A 23,352-nucleotide genomic window follows, 5' to 3' on the forward strand; every position below is an offset into this window, starting at 1 on the left:
TGTAGGGATTGGAGGAGAGGGTTGGCAGACGCCGATTGGGGGAGCCAGTGTAGGGATTGGAGGAGAGGGTTGGCAGACACTGATTGGGGGAGCCAGTGTAGGGATTGGAGGAGAGGGTTGGCAGACGCCGATTGGGGGAGCCAGTGTAGGGATTGGAGGAGAGGGTTGGCAGACACTGATTGGGGGAGCCAGTGTAGGGATTGGAGGAGAGGGTTGGCAGACGCCGATTGGGGGAGCCAGTGTAGGGATTGGAGGAGAGGGTTGGCAGACGCCGATTGGGGGAGCCAGTGTAGGGATTGGAGGAGAGGGTTGGCAGACGCCGATTGGGGGAGCCAGTGTAGGGATTGGAGGAGAGGGTTGGCAGACGCCGATTGGGGGAGCCAGTGTAGGGATTGGAGGAGAGGGTTGGCAGACGCCGATTGGGGGAGCCAGTGTAGGGATTGGAGGAGAGGGTTAGCAGATGCCGATTGGGGGAGCTAGTGTTGGGATTGGAGGAGAGGGTTGGCACACACTGATTGGGGGAGCCAGTGTAGGGATTGGAGGAGAAGGTTGGCAGACACTGATTGGGGGAGCCAGTGTAGGGATTGGAGGAGAGGGTTGGCAGACACTGATTGGGAGCCAGTGTAGTCATTGGAGTAGAGGGTTGGCAGACACTGGAAGCCAGTGTAGGGATTGGAGGAGAGGGTTGGCAGACACTGAATGGGAGCCAGTGTAGAGATTGGAGGAGAGGGGGTGGAAGACACTGATTGGGGGAGCCAGTGTAGGGATTGGAGTAGAGGGTTGGCACACACTGATTGGGGGAGCCAGTGTAGGGATTGGAGGAGAAGGTTAGCAGACACTGATTGGGGGAGCCAGTGTAGGGATTGGAGGAGAGGGTTGGCAGACACTGATTGGGGGAGCCAGTGTAGGGATTGGAGGAGAGGGTTGGCGGACGCCGATTGGGGGAGCCAGTGTAGGGATTGGAGGAGAGGGTTGGCAGACACTGAATGGGAGCCAGTGTAGGGATTGGAGGAGAGGGTTGGAGGACACTGATTGGGGGAGCCAGTGTAGGGATTGGAGGAGAGGGTTGGCAGACGCCGATTGGGCGAGCCAGTGTAGGGATTGGAGGAGAGGGTTGGCAGACGCCGATTGGGGGAGCCAGTGTAGGGATTGGAGGAGAGGGTTGGCACACACTGATTGGGGGAGCCAGTGTAGGGATTGGAGGAGAAGGTTGGCAGACACTGATTGGGGGAGCCAGTGTAGGGATTGGAGGAGAGGGTTGGCACACACTGATTGGGGGAGCCAGTGTAGGGATTGGAGGAGAAGGTTGGCAGACACTGATTGGGGGAGCCAGTGTAGGGATTGGAGGAGAGGGTTGGCAGACACTGATTGGGAGCCAGTGTAGTCATTGGAGTAGAGGGTTGGCAGACACTGGAAGCCAGTGTAGGGATTGGAGGAGAGGGTTGGCAGACACTGAATGGGAGCCAGTGTAGGGATTGGAGGAGAGGGTTGGCAGACGCCGATTGGGGGAGCCAGTGTAGGGATTGGAGGAGAGGGTTGGCAGACACTGATTGGGGGAGCCAGTGTAGGGATTGGAGGAGAGGGTTGGCAGACACTGATTGGGAGCCAGTGTAGTCATTGGAGTAGAGGGTTGGCAGACACTGGAAGCCAGTGTAGGGATTGGAGGAGAGGGTTGGCAGACACTGAATGGGAGCCAGTGTAGGGATTGGAGGAGAGGGTTGGCAGACACTGATTGGGGGAGCCGGTGTAGGGATTGGAGGAGAGGGTTGGCAGACGCCGATTGGGGGAGCCAGTGTAGGGATTGGAGGAGAGGGTTAGCAGATGCCGATTGGGGGAGCTAGTGTTGGGATTGGAGGAAAGGGTTGGCACACACTGATTGGGGGAGCCAGTGTAGGGATTGGAGGAGAAGGTTGGCAGACACTGATTGGGGGAGCCAGTGTAGGGATTGGAGGAGAGGGTTGGCAGACACTGATTGGGAGCCAGTGTAGTCATTGGAGTAGAGGGTTGGCAGACACTGGAAGCCAGTGTAGGGATTGGAGGAGAGGGTTGGCAGACACTGAATGGGAGCCAGTGTAGAGATTGGAGGAGAGGGGGTGGAAGACACTGATTGGGGGAGCCAGTGTAGGGATTGGAGTAGAGGGTTGGCACACACTGATTGGGGGAGCCAGTGTAGGGATTGGAGGAGAAGGTTAGCAGACACTGATTGGGGGAGCCAGTGTAGGGATTGGAGGAGAGGGTTGGCAGACACTGATTGGGGGAGCCAGTGTAGGGATTGGAGGAGAGGGTTGGCGGACGCCGATTGGGGGAGCCAGTGTAGGGATTGGAGGAGAGGGTTGGCAGACACTGAATGGGAGCCAGTGTAGGGATTGGAGGAGAGGGTTGGAGGACACTGATTGGGGGAGCCAGTGTAGGGATTGGAGGAGAGGGTTGGCAGACGCCGATTGGGCGAGCCAGTGTAGGGATTGGAGGAGAGGGTTGGCAGACGCCGATTGGGGGAGCCAGTGTAGGGATTGGAGGAGAGGGTTGGCACACACTGATTGGGGGAGCCAGTGTAGGGATTGGAGGAGAAGGTTGGCAGACACTGATTGGGGGAGCCAGTGTAGGGATTGGAGGAGAGGGTTGGCACACACTGATTGGGGGAGCCAGTGTAGGGATTGGAGGAGAAGGTTGGCAGACACTGATTGGGGGAGCCAGTGTAGGGATTGGAGGAGAGGGTTGGCAGACACTGATTGGGAGCCAGTGTAGTCATTGGAGTAGAGGGTTGGCAGACACTGGAAGCCAGTGTAGGGATTGGAGGAGAGGGTTGGCAGACACTGAATGGGAGCCAGTGTAGGGATTGGAGGAGAGGGTTGGCAGACGCCGATTGGGGGAGCCAGTGTAGGGATTGGAGGAGAGGGTTGGCAGACACTGATTGGGGGAGCCAGTGTAGGGATTGGAGGAGAGGGTTGGCAGACACTGATTGGGAGCCAGTGTAGTCATTGGAGTAGAGGGTTGGCAGACACTGGAAGCCAGTGTAGGGATTGGAGGAGAGGGTTGGCAGACACTGAATGGGAGCCAGTGTAGGGATTGGAGGAGAGGGTTGGCAGACACTGATTGGGGGAGCCGGTGTAGGGATTGGAGGAGAGGGTTGGCAGACACTGGAAGCCAGTGTAGGGATTGGAGGAGAGGGTTGGCAGACACTGGAAGCCAGTGTAGAGATTGGAGGAGAGGGGGTGGCAGACACTGATTGGGGAAGCCAGTGTAGGGATTAGAAGAGAGGGTTGGCAGACACCGATTGGTGGAGCCAGTGTAGGGATTGGAGGAGAGGGTTGGCAGACGCCGATTGGGGGAGCCAGTGTAGGGATTGGAGGAGAGGGTTGGCAGACACCGATTGGGGGAGCCAGTGTAGGGATTGGAGGAGAGGGTTGGCAGACGCCGATTGAGGGAGCCAGTGTAGGGATTGGAGGAGAGGGTTGGCAGACACTGATTGGGGGAGCCAGTGTAGGGATTGGAGGAGAGGGTTGGCAGACACTGATTGGGGGAGCCAGTGTAGGGATTGGAGGAGAGGGTTGGCAGACACTGATTGGGGGAGCCAGTGTAGGGATTGGAGGAGAAGGTTGGCAGACACTGATTGGGGGAGCCAGTGTAGGGATTGGAGGAGAGGGTTGGCGGACGCTGATTGGGGGAGCCAGTGTAGGGATTGGAGGAGAGGGTTGGCAGACACCGATTGGGGGAGCCAGTGTAGGGATTGGAGGAGAGGGTTGGCAGACACCGATTGGGGGAGCCAGTGTAGGGATTGGAGGAGAGGGTTGGAGGACACTGATTGGGGGAGCCAGTGTAGGGATTGGAGGAGAGGGTTGGCAGACACCGATTGGGGGAGCCAGTGTAGGGATTGGAGGAGAGGGTTGGAGGACACTGATTGGGGTAGCCAGTGTAGGGATTGGAGGAGAGGGTTGGCAGACACTGATTGGGGGAGCCAGTGTAGGGATTGGAGGAGAGGGTTGGAGGACACTGATTGGGGGAGCCAGTGTAGGGATTGGAGGAGAAGGTTGGCAGACACTGATTGGGGGAGCCAGTGTAGGGATTGGAGGAGAGGGTTGGAGGACACTGATTGGGGGAGCCAGTGTAGGGATTGGAGGAGAAGGTTGGCAGACACTGATTGGGGGAGCCAGTGTAGGGATTGGAGGAGAGGGTTGGCACACACTGATTGGGGGAGCCAGTGTAGGGATTGGAGGAGAAGGTTGGCAGACACTGATTGGGGGAGCCAGTGTAGGGATTGGAGGAGAGGGTTGGCAGACACTGATTGGGGGAGCCAGTGTAGGGATTGGAGGAGAAGGTTGGCAGACACTGATTGGGGGAGCCAGTGTAGGGATTGGAGGAGAGGGTTGGAGGACACTGATTGGGGGAGCCAGTGTAGGGATTGGAGGAGAGGGTTGGCAGACACTGATTGGGGGAGCCAGTGTAGGGATTGGAGGAGAGGGTTGGCAGACACTGATTGGGGGAGCCAGTGTAGGGATTGGAGGAGAGGGTTGGCAGACACTGATTGGGGGAGCCAGTGTAGGGATTGGAGGAGAAGGTTGGCAGACACTGATTGGGGGAGCCAGTGTAGGGATTGGAGGAGAGGGTTGGCAGACACTGATTGGGGGAGCCAGTGTAGGGATTGGAGGAGAGGGTTGGAGGACACTGATTGGGGGAGCCAGTGTAGGGATTGGAGGAGAAGGTTGGCAGACACTGATTGGGGGAGCCAGTGTAGGGATTGGAGGAGAGGGTTGGCACACACTGATTGGGGGAGCCAGTGTAGGGATTGGAGGAGAAGGTTGGCAGACACTGATTGGGGGAGCCAGTGTAGGGATTGGAGGAGAGGGTTGGCAGACACTGATTAGAAGAAAGCATTTCTGTGGACGGGTGTCTTTTATACACATAACGAGTCGTCGTTGGGAGAACCTTCTTACATTGACAGGACTAATCTGTGTACCACATGAGCACCTACTGTAGCCGGTCTGTGGGGGGGCGGAATTATTGTTGGTTGGTAAGGGATCAAATACTTATTTTACTCACTGAACTGCAACTCAATTTATAACATTTGTATCGTGTTTTTTCTGGATTTTTGGGCGATATTCTGTCTCTATCATATAAAAATACACCTATGATAAAAAAAAAAAAATGATAGACCCTTTGTTTCTTTGTAAGTGGGCAAACTTGCCCAATCTGCAGGGCATCAGATTATTATTGCCCCCCTCTGTATATGCTCTAGTTGTCCTCTTTAGTATGGAGAAATAAAGGGAAGATTATAAAGTTTGCGCAATATTCAGATTCTTTGCATGAGCTAAATGTAGGCTTCCTAAAAGAGGACCTGTCTAAGAAGCGTCAGAGGAGTGGCTGGATATGGGCAGGCGTGGGCGTGACCCCCCTCCTGATGTTTGCCCTTTTTTTTTTTTTTAAGTGCTGCAGGAAGTGATAGCGGACCTTGTTGACACTGAGCGCTGATAAGAGAGCTGCGCCCCGGCCCCTCCTTGGTGGAAACATCCCGTCTCCCTCTCACTAAAGGAAGTACTTCAACTTCACTTCTTATCCTTTATAAACCGCAGAGGAAGCGATCCGATAATGGGGGGGGGGGGGGAGGGGAGAGCTGCACAGCGACGGCGTGTTCTTCTGAAGGTGGCGGCTCCTGTAGATAATGCGTCCCGCGGACTCTGATGTAAGTGCGCGCTCCTGTTACGTAATGCTGCTCTGATCACATCTCGTTGTCGTTTGTTTCATTTTTTTTTCTGCCCCCCTTCTCCTGCGAGGGTTAAATGTTCATTATGTCTAGGGGTGCACAATGCAGTAATAAACACCTGAGAGGGGCTCTAACCCTTGAAACCAATGTTTTGGCTTCAGATATTATTTAAGGTACTTATATAGCTGCATCAATTTACATTCACATTGGTCCCTACCCTCGGGGAGCTCACAATCTACGGTCCCCCAACTCACACTCATATACTAGGGCCAATTTGGACAGAAGCCAATTAACCTACCTGCATGTCATTGGAGTGTGGGAGGAAACCGGAGTACCCGGAGGAAACCCACGCAGGCACAGGGAGAACATGCAAACTCCAGGCAGGTAGTGTTGTGGTTGGGATTAGAACCAGCGACCCTTTTTACTGCTAGGTGAGAGTCCTGCCCACTACACCACTGTGCCGCTCACTACACCACTGTGCCGCCCCCTATAACGCTGTGCTGCCCACTACACCAGTGTGCCGCCCCCTATACCGCTGTGCTGCCCACTACATCACCGTGCCGCTCACTATACCGCTGTGCCGCCCACTATACCGCTGTGTCTACCGCTGTGCTGCCCGCTACACCACTGTGCCGCCCACTATACCACTGTGCCTACCGCTGTGCCGCCCGCTACACCACTGTGCCACCCACTATACCGCTGTGCCTACCGCTGTGCCGCCCGCTACACCACTGTGCTGCCCACTATACCGCTGTGCCTACCGCTATGCCGCCCGCTACACCACTGTGCCGCCCACTATACCGCTGTGCCTACCGCTGTGCCTACCTCTGTGCCGCCCGCTACACCACTGTGCCGCCCACTATACCGCTGTGCCTACCTCTGTGCCGCCCGCTAAACCACTGTGCTGCCCACTATACCGCTGTGCCTACCGCTGTGCCGCCCGCTAAACCACTGTGCTGCCCACTATACCGATGTGCCTACCGCTATGCCGCCCGCTACACCTCTGTGCCGCCCACTATACCGCTGTGCCTACCGCTGTGCCACCCGCTACACCACTGTGCTGCCCACTATACCGCTGTGCCTACCGCTGTGCCGCCCGCTACACCTCTGTGCCACCCACTATACCGCTGTGCCGCCCGCTATACCACTGTGCCGTCCGCTACGTTGCTGTGCCGCCCACTACACCACTGTGCCACCCACTATACCAATGTGCCACCCAAATATACAGTTCCTTGAAAAATTATTCACACCCCTTCAAATTTTCCACTTCTTTTTTTTCTTGTCATGCTACAGCCAAAAACTTCTTTTGTGATGGTCCAACACAAAGTGGCGCATAATTGTGAAGTGGAAGGAAAATGATAACTGGTTTTTGAAATGTTTTACAAATAAATATGTGAAAAGTGTGGGGGTGGGGGTTTGTGAGGGGGGCATTTGTATTCAGCCCCCTTTACTCTGATACCCCTAACTAAAATCTAGTGGAACCAATTGCCTTCAGAAGTCACCTAATTAGTAAATAGAGTCCATCTGTGTGTAATTTAATCTCGGTATAAACACAGCTGTTCTGTGAAGCCCTCAGAGGTTTGTTAGAGAACCTTAGTGAACAAACAGCATCATGAAGGCCGAGGAACACACCAGACAGGTCAGGGATAAAGTTGTGGAGAAGTATAAAGCAGGGTTAGGTTATAATAAAATCTCCCAAGCTTTGAACATCTCACAGAGCTCTGTTCAATCCATCATCGGAGAATAGAAAGAGTATGGGCACAACTGCAGACCTACCAAGACATGGCCGTCCACCTAAACTGACCGGGCCGGGCAAGGAGAACATTCATCAGAGAAGAGCCAAGAGGTCCATGGTAACTCTGGAGGAGCTGCAGAGATCCACAGCTCAGGGGGGAGAATCTGTCCACAGGACAACTATTAGTCGTCTCTCCACAAATCTGCCCTTTATGGAAGAGTGACAAGAAGAAAGACATTGGAGGAAGAAAGTCATAAGAAGTCCTGTTTGTAGTTTGTGAGAAGCCATGTGGGGGAGGGGGCAGCAAACATGTGGAAGAAGGTGATCTGGTCAGATGAGATCAAAATTCTACTTTATGGCCTAAAAGCAAAACGCTATGTGTGGGGAAAACTAACACTGCCCATCCCCCTGAACACACCATCCCCACCGTGAGACATGGTGTTGGCAGCATCATGTGGTGGGGATGGTTTTCTTCAGCAGGGACAGGGAAGCTGGTCAGAGTTGATGGGAAGATGGATGGAGACAAATACAGGACAATCTTAGAAGAAAACCTGTTAGAGTCTGCAAAAGACTTGAGACCGGGGCGGAGGTTCCTCTTCCAGCAGGACAACGACCCGAAACATCCAGCCAGAGCCACAATGGAATGGTTTACATCAAAGCATATTCATGTGTTAGAATGGCCCAGTCACAGTCCAGACCTAAATCACACTGAGAATCTGTGACAAGACTTGAAAATTGCTGATCACAGACGCTCTCCATCCAATCTGACAGAGCTTGAGATATTTTACAAAGAAGAAGAAGAATGGGCAGAAATGTCCTCTCTAGATGGGCAAAGATGGTAGAGACACCCCCAAAAAGACTTGTAGAGAAAAGGGGTCCTACGAAGTATTGACTCCGGGGGGCGCCATACAAATGCTCCTGCCACTTTTCACATATTTATTTGTATTATTTATCATTTTCCTTCCACTTCACAATTATGTGACCATCACGTAAAATCCCAATAAAATACATTAGAGAAATATAAAGGTGAACTTGCTAACCCTCAGCCCCCCGGTCCCCCCGCTGTACTTACCTGCAGCAATGCTGAGCTGTAAACACCTATAAAATCCCCACACTCCTCCCTCCACTCAGCATTTCCAGGAGAGACCAGAGCGATTCTGATTGGTTAGATTCCTGTCTCTGGACCGCTTGTGGCCACTAGTATCAGGGTTGGAGTGTTGGGCGATAGTCTCCTCTTCAAGTGCTTGTAAACCCTTACAGACCACTTTGACCTACGGGTGAGCCTCGATTAAGGCTTACCTGAAAGGTCCAAGAAATATCTCCCACACCTACACGGTTTAGGAAATATTTGCAAATTGGCAGGCACCGCTGTCTACAGCGCATGCGCACTGAGCATGCCGCTGCGAGTGGCGATATGCCGTTAGTGGCAGCTCCCATGCACATGCGCGGGAGTGACATCATCGCTGCTCCGGCCACTCACAGCACTGGAGCAGCGATACCTGGAAGAAGATGGAGGCTCCGGACTACAGGGGACAGCGGTGACATAATGGGCTCCTATGTGATGCATAGTAGTCCATTATGCTTTACCTTTGCAGGGAGTCAAAGAGGAAGTAAAGCCATCAGGGTTTACTTCCTCTTTCAGTTCCTGCTACCCATGTAGTGCCCACCAGAAGACTCCGCCCACAAACATCACCGGGTCTTGGGGGCGTTCCCCTTGTGTGACAACGGGGTGGGGGGAACCTTCCGGGGGGGGGGGCAAGTGGATAATATAGAGTACACTTTACTATTTACAGGAAGGTTGGCCAAACAATTGCATTGCATATGGGAATCACTTCATCCCGCCTACATTTTTTGTTTTCCTGTTTTTGCAGTTTATTTTTTTATTTTTTTTGTTTATTTTGTTAGTAGACTATTGTTTTTATTTTTTTTAAACAATTATATTGAAACTATTATTTACTTTAATAAAAAAAGTGTAGTGCATCACTTATTATTATTGTTATTCCTATTATTTATTATTACCATTACTATTATTGATGTTGTTATTCTTATTATTTTGTTCCTATTATTATTATTATTACTGTTGGTATTGTATAGGAATAATAGGAACAACAATAATAATAATAGAAAAACCTATATTATTATTATTACTGTTCATATTGTTAATAACAATAATACCAACTGTAATAATAACAATAGTAATAGGAACAATAATAAGAAGAAGAATGTTGTTCTTCTTTTCCTTCCTCCTCTTCTATCTTCCTCCTCTTCACCTTCCTCCTCCTTCATCTTCATCTTCCTCCTACTTTATCTTCATCTTCCTCCTCCTTTATCTTCCTCCTCCTTTATCTTCCTCCTCCTTTATCTTCCTCCTCCTTCATCTTCCTTCTTCTTCTATCCTCCTCCTCTTCTTCTTCTGTCCTCCTCTTCTTCGTCTTCTGTCCTCCTCTACTTCTTCTTCTGTCCTCCTCTTCTCTTCTTCTGTCCTCCTCTTCTTCTGTCCTCCTCTTCTTCTGTCCTCCTCTTCTTCTTCTTCTGTCCTCCTCCTCTTCTTCTATCCTCCCCCTCTTCATCTTCCTCCTCCTCCTCTTCTTCATCTTCCTCCTCCTCTTTATCCTCATCCTCCTCCTCTTCATCCTCCTCCTCCTCCTCTTCATCCTCCTCCTCCTCTTCATCCTCCTCCTCCTCCTCCTCTTCATCCTCCTCCCCTTCTTCTTCTCTCCTCCTCCCCTTCTTCTTCTATCCTCCTCCCCTTCTTCTTCTACCCTCCTCATCTTCTTCTTCTATCCTCCTCCCCTTCTTCTTCTATCCTCCTCCCCTTCTTCTTCTATCCTCCTCCCCTTCTTCTTCTATCCTCCTCCCCTTCTCCTTCTATCCTCCTCCCCTTCTTCTTCTATCCTCCTCCCCTTCTTCTTCTATCCTCCTCCCCTTCTTCTTCTATCCTCCTCCCCTTCTTCTTCTATCCTCCTCCCCTTCTTCTATCCTCCTCCCCTTCTCCTTCTATCCTCCTCCCCTTCTTCTTTTATCCTCCTCCCCTTCTTCTTTTATCCTCCTCCCCTTCTTCTTCTATCCTCCTTCCCTTCTTCTTCTATCCTCCTCCCCTTCTTCTTCTATCCTCCTCATCTTCTTCTTCTATCTTCCTCATCTTCCTCCTCTTCTTCTATCCTCCTCATCTTCCTCTTCTTCTTCTATCCCCCTCTTCTTCTATCCTCCTCCTCTTCCTCTTCTTCTATCCTCCTCCTCTTCCTCTTCTTCTATCCTCCTCCTCTTTTTCTATCTTTCTCCTCTTTTTATCTTCCTCCTCCTCCTTTTGTTAATAATAATAGGAACAACAATAACACCAACTGTAATAATTACAATATTATTATTGTTCCTATTATTATTTTTATTATTACTGTTGTTAATACCGACTGTAATAATAGGAACAATAATAAGAATAACAATTGTTGTTATTATTATTATTATTATTTTTATTCCTATTATTATTCCTATTAATACCATTTTATCTGGTCGGTGATCTTCTTCTATTATCTTTTTGCTGTGTTTTATGTATGAAGTTCCCTTCTAACCCTTGTTTCTCTCTCTCTCTCTCTCTCTCTTTCTCTCGCAGACTTTGCGCAGACAGTAATGAGCGCACGTTTCCGATTGCCTGCTGGCAAAACCTACAATGTACGTGCGTCGGAGCAGGCCCGGGACAGGCAGAGTACAGAGGTTGTGTGTAATATCCTTCTGCTGGATAACACTGTGCAGGCTTTCCGTGTCAGTGTAAGTAATCGTGTGTGCGTCCAGTCTCTATTGCCATGATGCCTCTGCAGGGATATATGGACTGTGCTGTGATCAGTCTGGTCTCTGATTGGTTCCCGGCTCGCTGTGTAACAATCAATGTGTCCGCGGTCAGATCTGTGTCTTCATAAGGGAGCGGGATGTGAGTCAGGAGGGCGTAGGGGGTGTGGCCATAAATACACCCGACCACCACATTTATACTATGGGGGGAGGGGAATCTGGTGCAGCTCTGCATGGTAGCGGGGGGTAGGTCGGGGGGGGGGGGGCAGGAGCTTGCAGCTGCCCTGGGCACTATGGTATCGTGAGGTGGGGGGGGGGGTCACCCCAGGGAGATTGGGTTGGGGGGTGGGATTTGGGGAGTGGAAGGGGGTAAGAATTGTTCTAGAAGGGGACTTTTAGGGAGGTGTGCTAGGAGTGGTGATTTAGGTGATTTGTGTTGGGGGGGGGGGGGGGAAAGGATTTGTTAGGTAGGGGGATTTGTGTTGGGGGGGGGGGGGGAGAAAATGTGTGCTAGGAGGGGGGATTTGTGTTAGGGGGATTTGTGTGTTGGGGGATGTGTGCTGGGAGGGACATTTGTGTTGGGGGGTGTGTGCTGGGAGGGGGATTTATGTTGGGGGGTGTGTGCTGGGAGGGGGATTTATGTTGGGGTGTGTGTGCTGGGAGGGGGGATTTGTATTGGGGGAAATGTGTTCTAGGAGGGGGGATTTGTATTGGGGGAAATGTGTTCTAGGAGGGGGGATTTGTGTTGGGGGAAATGTGTGCTAGGAGGGGGGATTTGTGTTGGGGGAAATGTGTGCTAGGAGGGGGGATTTGTGTTGGGGGTGATTTGTGTTGGGGGGGATTTGTATTGGGGTAAATGTGTGCTAGGAGGGGGATTTGTGTTGGAAGGGGGAGGGGGAATAAGATGTGTGCTGGGGGGGAATTTGTGTCAGGGTGTGTGCTAGGAGCGGAAATTTGTGTTGGGAGGGGGGAATGTGTTCTAGGAGGGGGGGGATTTGTGTTGGGGGGGGGGATGTGTGCTAGGAGGGGGATTTATGTTGGTAGGGGGAGGAGGAGGAATAAAGTGTGTGCTAGGAGGGGGAATTTGTGTTGGGGGGCAATGTGTGCTAGGAGGGGGGATTTATGTTGGCAGGGGGAGAAGGAGGAATAAAGTGTGTGCTAGGAGGGGGGATTTATGTTGGCAGGGGGAGGAGGAGGAATAAAGTGTGTGCTAGGAGGGGCATTTGTGTTGAGGGGGTTTGTGCGAGGAGGGGGATTTGTGTTGGGGGGGTGGGGGGAAGCAAATGTGGGCTAGGAAGGGGGATTTGTGTTGGGGGGTTTGTGCTAAGAGGGCGATTTGTTTTGAGGGGGGGTGGGGGGAAGCAAATGTGTACTAGGAAGGGGTATTTGTTTTGGGGGGATGTGTGCTAGGAGGAGGGATTTGTGTTGGGGGGGGGGGATGTGTGGTAGGAAGGGGATTTGTGTTGGGGGGGGGGGGGGGAAATGTGTGGTAGGAAGGGGATTTGTGTTGGAAGGGGGAATAAAATGTGTGCTAGAATGGGGGATTTTTGTTGGGGGGGGAATAAAATGTGTGTGTGAGGAGGGGGGATTTGTGTTTGAAGGGGGAGGGGGAATAAAATGTGTGGGGGGTGTGTATGAGGAGGGGGGATTTGTGTTGGAAGGGGGAGGGGGAATAAAATGTGTGCTAGGAGGGGGATTTGTATCCGGGATCTCACCGATGATTGGCCCCCGCGTTCGGTCACCCGGGATCTAACCCATGATTGGCCCCCGTGTTCCCTCACCCGGGATCTAACCCATGATTGGCCCCCGTGTTCCCTCACCCGGGATCTAACCCATGATTGGCCCCCGTGTTCCCTCACCCGGGATCTAACCCATGATTGGCCCCCGTGTTCCCTCACCCGGGATCTAACCGATGATTGGCCCCCGTGTTCCCTCACCCGGGATCTAACCGATGATTGGCCCCCGTGTTCCCTCACCCGGGATCTAACCGATGATTGGCCCCCGTGTTCCCTCACCCGGGATCTAACCGATGATTGGCCCCCGTGTTCCCTCACCCGGGATCTAACCGATGATTGGCCCCCGTGTTCCCTCACCCGGGATCTAACTGATGATTGGCCCCCGTGTTCCCTCACCCGGGATCTAACCGATGATTGGCCCCCGTGTTCCCTCACCCGGGATCTAACCGATGATTGGCCCCCGTGTTCCCTCACCCGGGATCTAACCGATGATTGGCCCCCGTGTTCCCTCACCCGGGATCTAACCGATGATTGGCCCCCGTGTTCCCTCACCCGGGATCTAACCGATGATTGGCCCCCGTGTTCCCTCACCCGGGATCTAACCGATGATTGGCCCCCGTGTTCCCTCACCCGGGATCTAACCGATGATTGGCCCCCGTGTTCCCTCACCCGGGATCTAACCGATGATTGGCCCCCGTGTTCCCTCACCCGGGATCTAACCGATGATTGGCCCCCGTGTTCCCTCACCCGGGATCTAACCGATGATTGGCCCCCGTGTTCCCTCACCCGGGATCTAACCGATGATTGGCCCCCGTGTTCCCTCACCCGGGATCTAACCGATGATTGGCCCCCGTGTTCGGTCTCCTGCGCTGCGCTTTTGTCTGCCTTTGAATAAGAAGCTGCTGGAAGGTTCCAGGAAGCCGGAGCTTTTTATAAGGCAGCGAGTGAAGTGAGGCGCGCCAAGGCTTCGCGGCAGCTCAGGCGAGGATCACACGAAGATCACACGTTTCCAAGTCCGCGCACATCTGTTATTCGAAGCGAGTCGGCGGCGGCGTTCTCTAGAGGGCCGAGCCGCGTACTTGGCTCTTACAACACCCTCGGCGCAGATCTGCCGCCTCTCCTCCCAGCAACCTGTCCTATGAAAACCGTGAGAGAAGAGAGAGATTCTATCCCCCCCCATGGAAGACGTCTGGGGGGGGGGAGGGGGGGCGTCTCTGAGAATGTGACCGAGGACTAAAACAGTCCCTGACCTTCTGCTGATCTCCTAAAATATGTGTCTCCGAGGACTGCGAAACCGATACCCCCTCCACTTCTCTGTACCCGTCTCCGGGGGGGGGCCGGGGGGGTCCACAACTCCACAGACACAACTTAAAGGAACACTCCGGACCCCCCCCCTCGCTTCCTAGAAGTCCCAAATTAACTCCGATATAAAGATTCCTGTTGGCTGAAACTCTCCCGGTAGGCGGAGCTGAACTCTGTCCATAAACGTGGTCTGTTTATAAGGCAGAACTCGCTCGGGGTGACCGGCACCGGTGCAAGTGATCCCTACGAGCCCCCGCCGGGCCGCGTTCACTACGGAATGCCCCCCGCCGCCATCGCCGGGGGTTCAACGTGTCCAAAAGTGTAACCCCCAGACGTGTGCACGATGGAAACGTTTGTTTTGTTTCTTAGGTTAATAATTTAATTTCGTCATATTCGTTATGTCTGGAGACAGCTGTGTTTGTTCTGTTTTATTCTATTCTGCTCTATTCTGTTCTATTCTGTTTTACTGTTCTTTTATTTTTTCTATTCTATTCTTTTGTTTTCTTTTATATATTTTTTTAATTTCTCTTCTGTTTTAATGTATTCTCTTCTCTTCTGTTATAGTCTTTTCTATTCTCTTTTCTTCTTCTTTTCTTTCTATTTTCTATTCTATTGCTTTATAATTCTATTCTATTATAGTCCTTCCAATTTTCTATTCTATATTCCTTTTGTTTTCTGTATTTTATTCTGTTATATTCTATTCTATATTATTATGTTCCTTTTCTCTTTACCATCCTTCAGACTTTAAGGGGGGGGGGAGACTGTGGCCAGTGAGAGTATAAATGGTTCTGGCATCAATGGGAATAAACCGTTCCCCATTATTTGTATTAGGGGAAGGAATACTGCCCCATTGTTGGTGTCAGTGGGAGGAATAGCGCCCCATCGTTGGTGTCAGTGGGAGGAATAGTGCTCCATTGTTGGTGTCAGTGGGAGGAATAGTGCCCCATCGTTGGTGTCAGTGGGAGGAATAGTGCTCCATTGTTGGTGTCAGTGGGAGGAATAGCGCCCCATCGTTGGTGTCAGTGGGAGGAATAGTGCTCCATTGTTGGTGTCAGTGGGAGGAATAGTGCCCCATCGTTGGTGTCAGTGGGAGGAATAGTGCTCCATTGTTGGTGTCAGTGGGAGGAATAGTGCCACATCGTTGGTGTCAGTGGGAGCAATAGTGCCCCATCGTTGGTGTCAGTGGGAGGAATAGTGCCCCATCGTTGGTGTCAGTGGGAGGAATAGCAACACATCGTTGGTGTCAGTGGGAGCAATAGTGCCCCATCGTTGGTGTCAATGGGAGCAATAGTGCCCCATCGTTGGTGTCAGTGGGAGGAATAGTGCCACATCGTTGGTGTCAGTGGGAGGAATAGTGCCCCATCATTGGTGTCAGTGGGAGGAATAGTGCCCCATTGTTGGTGTCAGTGGGAGGAATAGTGCCCCATCGTTGGTGTCAGTGGGAGGAATAGTGCCACATCGTTGGTGTCAGTGGGAGGAATAGTGCCCCATCGTTGGTGTCAGTGGGAGGAATAGTGTCCCATTGTTGGTGTCAGTGAGAGGAATAGTGCCCCATCGTTGGTGTCAGTGGGAGGAACAGTGCCCCATCGTTGGTGTCAGTGGGAGGAACAGTGCCCCATCGTTGGTGTCAGTGGGAGGAATAGTGCCCCATCGTTGGTGTCAGTGGGAGGAATAGTGCCCCATCGTTGGTGTCAGTGGGAGCAATAGTGCCCCATCGTTGGTGTCAGTGGGAGCAATAGTGCCCCATCGTTGGTGTCAGTGGGAGCAATAGTGCCCCATCGTTGGTGTCAGTGGGAGCAATAGTGCTCCATTGTTGGTGTCAGTGGGAGGAATAGTGCCCCATCGTTGGTGTCAGTGGGAGGAATAGTGCCACATCGTTGGTGTCAGTGGGAGGAATAGTGCCCCATCGTTGGTGTCAGTGGGAGGAATAGTGTCCCATCGTTGGTGTCAGTGAGAGGAATAGTGCCCCATCGTTGGTGTCAGTGGGAGGAACAGTGCCCCATCGTTGGTGTCAGTGGGAGGAATAGTGCCCCATCGTTGGTGTCAGTGGGAGGAATAGTGCCCCATCGTTGGTGTCAGTGGGAGGAATAGTGCCCCATCATTGGTGTCAGTGGGAGGAATAGTGCCCCATCCTTGGTGTCGGTGGGAGGAATAGTGCCCCATCATTGGTGTCGGTGGGAGGAATAGTGCCCCATCATTAACTGATTAGAGTATAACACCGCAACTTTACACTATATTCAACTTTTTCACCATATTCTGATTTTCTGAGGTACTGAATTTCGCTGTTGTAATGTCATCACAATTAGAAGAAATCCATTCTTGAAATGTATCCCTCTGTGTGTAATGAATCTATCTATATATATATATAATATGAGTTTCCCTTTTTGAATTGAATTACTGAAATTCACTTTTTGATGATGATCACGTTTTTTTTGAGCTGCGCGGTGATTGGTCGGTTCTGGAGACGATTGCGGCCGGCGTGTTGTAACCTCAGCCCTGCTTTTGTGTCTTTCAGAAACACGAGGATGGCCAGGCTCTGCTAGACTTGGTCTTTAAGTTTCTCGATCTCACAGAGAGGGACTATTTTGGATTGCAGTTGGCTGACGATTCCTCGGAGAACCCTGTGAGTCCTCTTCACTCTCCTGTAATCAAAGTACAAGACCTTCCCAAATTGGGACCTGTAGGACTTTTGTGGACCCCCCACTCCAAAAAAAAATAAAAAATAAGAAAGGGAAGACCTTTAAGTTGCTGTGTCTCTAAAATCATTGTTTCAAATAATGTGCCCCCTGCAGAGACCTGGGTAGGATATTTGCCTCTCCTGCTGCCCCCCCTCCAGTCTCTGCGGCAGTAAAGGGAATGAAGATTGGAGAATCTAATATTTCCCGGACTGTCCGTGTTCTGGTGCTGAGCCACGTTCTGTGATCCGTTCCTCCAGGCCCCTACCTCACCACAGTGTCCTTGTAAGCGAGTCGGCCGAAGGAGTCGCTGTGGTGGCCAGGACATCCTGCGTTCTCTGAGTGTGGGGTCCTGCAGGATCTGCATCTGTTCAGCAGGGTGGGCCGCAGGCGAGGCCGGTATCCAGTGTCCTCTCTGCAGGGGGCGTGTTATTTGGAAGACATGGTTTTGGCATTTTATGGTTTTTGTTTTGAAGGTGAACTGTGGGATAGTTTCAAAACCTCACCATTACTTCTCCTCAGTAAAAACCAACCTGTCATTTCCTCAAACTTACATAATTATAATGTAAATGATTCTATAAATGTGTGTGTGATGTCATCGCTAGAGGCAGAAGAATGGAGCTGTGCCCAGGCATTGTGGGAAGGGATCAGTGAAGTGCCGTTGTCACTTCTTTTTACTGTTTTTGGCACTGCCGTATCATTGTACAGATTTCATGGATTAGGAGTTGATGGCCTGTCAGTTACGGTTTGAGGTCACAGTGAGGCAGATAGAGCAGGAGTCTCCTGGCCTGCCAGTCAAGGTATGAGGACATGGTGGGTCTGATGAACCAGGAGTTTCCTGGCCCTTACAGTCAAGGTATGAGGACATGGTGGGTCTGATGAACCAGCAGTCTCCTGGCCTGTCGGTCAAGATATGTGGTCAAGGTGGGTCAGACAGAGCAGGAGTCTCCTTGCCTGTCAGTCACAGTTTGAGGTCATAGTGGGTCAGACTAAGCAGGAGTCTACTGACCCATCGGTCATAGTATGATGTCATGGTGCGTCAAACAAACCAGGTGTCTCCTGCCTCAGTCGAGGTATGAGGACATGGTGGGTCTGATGAACCAGGAGTCTCCTGGCCCTTACAGTCAAGGTATGAGGACATGGTGGGTCTGATGAACCAGGAGTCTCCTGGCCTGTCAATCAAGATATGTGGTCAAGGTGGGTCAGACAGAGCAGGAGTCTCCTGGCCTGTCGGTCACAGTTTGGGGTCATGGTGGGTCAGGCAAACCAGTATTTTCCTGGCCTGTCAGTCAAGCTATGGGGAAACAGTGGATAAGACAAACCAGGAGTTGCCTGGCCTGTCAGTCAAGGTTTTGGGAAATGGTGGATCAGACAGAGCTAGAGTCTCTTGGCCTGTCAGTCAAGATATGAGGTCATGATGGGTCAGACAGACCAGGAGTCTACTAGCCTGTCGGTCATGGTATGAGGTCATGGTGGGTCAGAGGGACCAGAATTCTCCTGGCCTGTCAGTCATGGTATGAGGTCATGTTCGGGCCGATTGATCAGGAGTCTACTAGCCTGTCGGTCATGGTATGAGGTCATGGTGGGTCAGAGGGACCAGAATTCTCCTGGCCTGTCAGTCATGGTATGAGGTCATGTTCGGGCCGATTGATCAGGAGTCTACTAGCCTGTCGGTCATGGTATGAGGTCATGGTGGGTCAGAGGGACCAGAATTCTCCTGGCCTGTCAGACAAGGCATGAGGTCACGATCGGTCAGATGGATCAGGAGTCTCCTGGCCTGTCAGTCGAGTAATGAGGTCATAATGGGTCGGGTGGATCAGGAGTCTCCTGGCTTGTCAGTCAAGGTATGCGGTCATGTTCGGGCCGTTTGATCAGGAGTCTCCTGGCTTGTCAGTCAAGGTATGAGGTCATGGTGGGTCAGAGGGACCAGAATTCTCCTGGCCTGTCAGTCAAGGTATGAGGTCATGATGGGTCGGATGGATCAGGAGTCTCCTGTCTTGTCAGTCAAGGTATAAGGCCATGGTGGGTTGGACGGAGCAGGAGTCTCCTGGCCTGTCAGACATTGTATGAGGTTATGTTGGGTAATGCCTTCTGAAAGTGACAGGGGCGTATAATTTCTGCCTTTCCAGCTAAAGGGGGGAGCAGTTGAGGGACAGTAAAAATGCAGCTCCACTGCGTGGTTTTACTTTGCCCCAACCGCTAGTGTAAATGAGCCGTAAAGGGGAAGTATCTTTAATGAACAGTGAGCAGGAGAGGTTATTTCCAAGCCATCGGTACTCCAGGATCTGTCTTCTCCTGTTCATTTGGACACTCACTAGCTTTGTTTTTTGTTTTTCTCGCCTATCCAGAAGTGGCTGGACCCAAACAAGCTAATCAGAAAGCAGCTGAAAAGTGAGTGACGAAACGTGTTAGCCTTGTTCTCTGTGTGTATAACTGATGGCTTTCCACATCATTACAAGACCTTGTCTCTTTTAGGGGGGTCTCCGCACAATCTGAATTTCAGAGTGAAGTTCTTCGTCTCCGACTCCAGCAAACTGCAGGAGGAATACACCAGGTAGGGGGCGCTCTATAAAATTGACCAGATGTGTGAATTCAAGTGATGTCTTTTGGACCTTGTGGGGGGGGGGGGGGGCAGCTCCAGTTTTGTGCTCATTTTATCGCATTTTGAAGAATTAGCTCAGCAATGTCCCCCTTCCTGTGAAAATCATACAATAATGAATTCTGGTCTAGAGGATCGCCTGCTAAAACCAGTTCATTGGTGATCAGTGAGAAGAATGTTCCTTACATTGGTGATCAGTGGGAAGAATGTTCCTTACATTGGTCATCAGTGGGAAGAATGTTCCTTACATTGGTGATCAGTGAGAAGAATGTTCCTTACATTGGTCATCAGTGAGAAGAATGTTCCTTACATTGGTGATCAGTGGGAAGAATGTTCCTTACATTGGTGATCAGTGAGAAGAATGTTCCTTACATTGGTGATCAGTGAGAAGAATGTTCCTTACATTGGTGATCAGTGAGAAGAATGTACCTTACATTGGTGATCAGTGGGAAGAATGTTCCTTACATTGGTGATCAGTGGGAAGAATGTTCCTTACATTGGTGATCAGTGAGAAGAATGTCCCTTACATTGGTGATCAGTGAGAAGAATGTTCCTTACATTGGTGATCAGTGAGAAGAATGTTCCTTACATTGGTGATCAGTGAGAAGAATGTTCCTTACATTGGTGATCAGTGAGAAGAATGTCCCTTACATTGGTGATCAGTGAGAAGAATGTTCCTTACATTGGTGATCAGTGGGAAGAATGTTCCTTACATTGCTGATCAGTGGGAAGAATGCCCCTTACATTGGTGATCAGTGAGAAGAATGTTCCTTACATTGGTGATCAGTGGGAAGAATGTCCCTTACATTGGTGATCAGTGGGAAGAATGTTCCTTACATTGGTGATCAGTGGGAAGAATGTTCCTTACATTGCTGATCAGTGGGAAGAATGCCCCTTACATTGGTGATCAGTGAGAAGAATGTTCCTTACATTGGTGATCAGTGGGAAGAATGTTCCTTACATTGGTGATCAGTGAGAAGAATGTCCCTTACATTGGTGATCAGTGAGAAGAATGTTCCTTACATTGGTGATCAGTGGGAAGAATGTCCCTTACATTGGTGATCAGTGGGAAGAATGTTCCTTACATTGGTGATCAGTGGGAAGAATGTTCCTTACATTGGTGATCAGTGAGAAGAATGTCCCTTACATTGGTGATCAGTGGGAAGAATGTTCCTTACATTGGTGATCAGTGGGAAGAATGTTCCTTACATTGGTGATCAGTGAGAAGAATGTCCCTTACATTGGTGATCAGTGGGAAGAATGTTCCTTACATTGGTGATCAGTGGGAAGAATGTCCCTTACATTGGTGATCAGTGGGAAGAATGTTCCTTACATTGGTGATCAGTGGGAAGAATGTTCCTTACATTGCTGATCAGTGGGAAGAATGCCCCTTACATTGGTGATCAGTGAGAAGAATGTTCCTTACATTGGTGATCAGTGGGAAGAATGTCCCTTACATTGGTGATCAGTGGGAAGAATGTTCCTTACATTGGTGATCAGTGGGAAGAATGTTCCTTACATTGCTGATCAGTGGGAAGAATGTTCCTTACATTGGTGATCAGTGAGAAGAATGTTCCTTACATTGGTGATCAGTGGGAAGAATGTTCCTTACATTGGTGATCAGTGAGAAGAATGTTCCTTACATTGGTGATCAGTGGGAAGAATGTTCCTTACATTGGTGATCAGTGGGAAGAATGTTCCTTACATTGGTGATCAGTGAGAAGAATGTTCCTTACATTGGTGGTCAGTGAGAAGAATGTTCCTTACATTGGTGATCAGTGGGAAGAATGTTCCTTACATTGGTGATCAGTGGGAAGAATGTCCCTTACATTGGTGATCAGTGGGAAGAATGTTCCTTACATTGGTGATCAGTGGGAAGAATGTTCCTTACATTGCTGATCAGTGGGAAGAATGCCCCTTACATTGGTGATCAGTGAGAAGAATGTTCCTTACATTGGTGATCAGTGGGAAGAATGTTCCTTACATTGGTGATCAGTGAGAAGAATGTTCCTTACATTGGTGGTCAGTGAGAAGAATGTTCCTTACATTGGTGATCAGTGGGAAGAATGTTCCTTACATTGGTGATCAGTGGGAAGAATGTTCCTTACATTGGTGATCAGTGGGAAGAATGTTCCTTACATTGGTGATCAGTGAGAAGAATGTTCCTTACATTGGTGATCAGTGGGAAGAATGTTCCTTACATTGGTGATCAGTGGGAAGAATGTTCCTTACATTGGTGATCAGTGAGAAGAATGTTCCTTACATTGGTGGTCAGTGAGAAGAATGTTCCTTACATTGGTGATCAGTGGGAAGAATGTTCCTTACATTGGTGATCAGTGAGAAGAATGTTCCTTACATTGGTGATCAGTGAGAAGAATGTTCCTTACATTGGTGATCAGTGAGAAGAATGTTCCTTACATTGGTGATCAGTGAGAAGAATGTTCCTTACATTGGTGATCAGTGGGAAGAATGTTCTTTACATTGGTGATCAGTGAGAAGAATGCTCCTTACGTTGGTGATCAGTGAGAAGAATGTTCCTTACATTGGTGATCAGTGGGAAGAATGCTCCTTACATTGGTGATCAGTGAGAAGAATGTTCCTTACATTGGTGATCAGTGGGAAGAATGTTCCTTACATTGGTGATCAGTGGGAAGAATGTTCCTTACATTGGTGATCAGTGAGAAGAATGTTCCTTACATTGGTGATCAGTGGGAAGAATGTCCCTTACATTGGTGATCAGTGAGAAGAATGTTCCTTACATTGGTGATCAGTGAGAAGAATGTTCCTTACATTGGTGATCAGTGAGAAGAATGTTCCTTACATTGGTGATCAGTGAGAAGAATGTCCCTTACATTGGTGGTCAGTGGGAAGAATGTTCCTTACATTGGTGATCAGTGAGAAGAATGTTCCTTACATTGGTGATCAGTGGGAAGAATGTTCCTTACATTGGTGATCAGTGGGAAGAATGTTCCTTACATTGGTGATCAGTGAGAAGAATGTTCCTTACATTGGTGATCAGTGGGAAGAATGTTCCTTACATTGGTGATCAGTGGGAAGAATGTTCCTTACATTGGTGATCAGTGAGAAGAATGTTCCTTACATTGGTGATCAGTGGGAAGAATGTTCCTTACATTGGTGATCAGTGAGAAGAATGTTCCTTACATTGGTGATCAGTGGGAAGAATGTTCCTTACATTGGTGATCAGTGGGAAGAATGTTCCTTACATTGGTGATCAGTGGGAAGAATGTTCCTTACATTGGTGATCAGTGAGAAGAATGTTCCTTACATTGGTGATCAGTGGGAAGAATGTTCCTTACATTGGTGATCAGTGGGAAGAATGTTCCTTACATTGGTGATCAGTGAGAAGAATGTTCCTTACATTGGTGATCAGTGGGAAGAATGTCCCTTACATTGGTGATCAGTGAGAAGAATGTTCCTTACATTGGTGATCAGTGAGAAGAATGTTCCTTACATTGGTGATCAGTGAGAAGAATGTTCCTTACATTGGTGATCAGTGAGAAGAATGTTCCTTACATTGGTGATCAGTGGGAAGAATGTTCCTTACATTGGTGATCAGTGAGAAGAATGTTCCTTACATTGGTGATCAGTGGGAAGAATGTTCCTTACATTGGTGATCAGTGGGAAGAATGTTCCTTACATTGGTGATCAGTGAGAAGAATGTTCCTTACATTGGTGATCAGTGGGAAGAATGTTCCTTACATTGGTGATCAGTGAGAAGAATGTTCCTTACATTGGTGATCAGTGGGAAGAATGTTCCTTACATTGGTGATCAGTGAGAAGAATGTCGTCCCCCCCCCCACCCCCAT

The 23,352-nt window shown here is 50.1% G+C and overlaps 1 protein-coding gene across 1 annotated transcript in view; it reads left to right on the top strand.

Annotated features, from left to right (window-relative positions):
• PTPN4 (protein tyrosine phosphatase non-receptor type 4) overlaps positions 1–23,352 on the top strand; it is a 172,009-nt gene that overhangs the window by 34,124 nt on the left and 114,533 nt on the right. Inside the window, exons 2-5 of the mRNA XM_077450205.1 lie at positions 11,041–11,195; positions 16,767–16,874; positions 19,275–19,317; positions 19,402–19,480. Coding sequence (XP_077306331.1) covers positions 11,058–11,195; positions 16,767–16,874; positions 19,275–19,317; positions 19,402–19,480 — 368 coding nt within the window. The 5' untranslated portion in view covers positions 11,041–11,057. The remainder of the gene's footprint in view (positions 1–11,040; positions 11,196–16,766; positions 16,875–19,274; positions 19,318–19,401; positions 19,481–23,352) is intronic.

The sequence above is a fragment of the Lithobates pipiens genome, unplaced genomic scaffold (genome assembly GCF_037356315.1).
Source record: "Lithobates pipiens isolate NorthernLeopardFrog02 unplaced genomic scaffold, aLitPip1_a1.2 Scaffold_22, whole genome shotgun sequence".
NCBI lineage: Eukaryota > Metazoa > Chordata > Amphibia > Anura > Ranidae > Lithobates > Lithobates pipiens.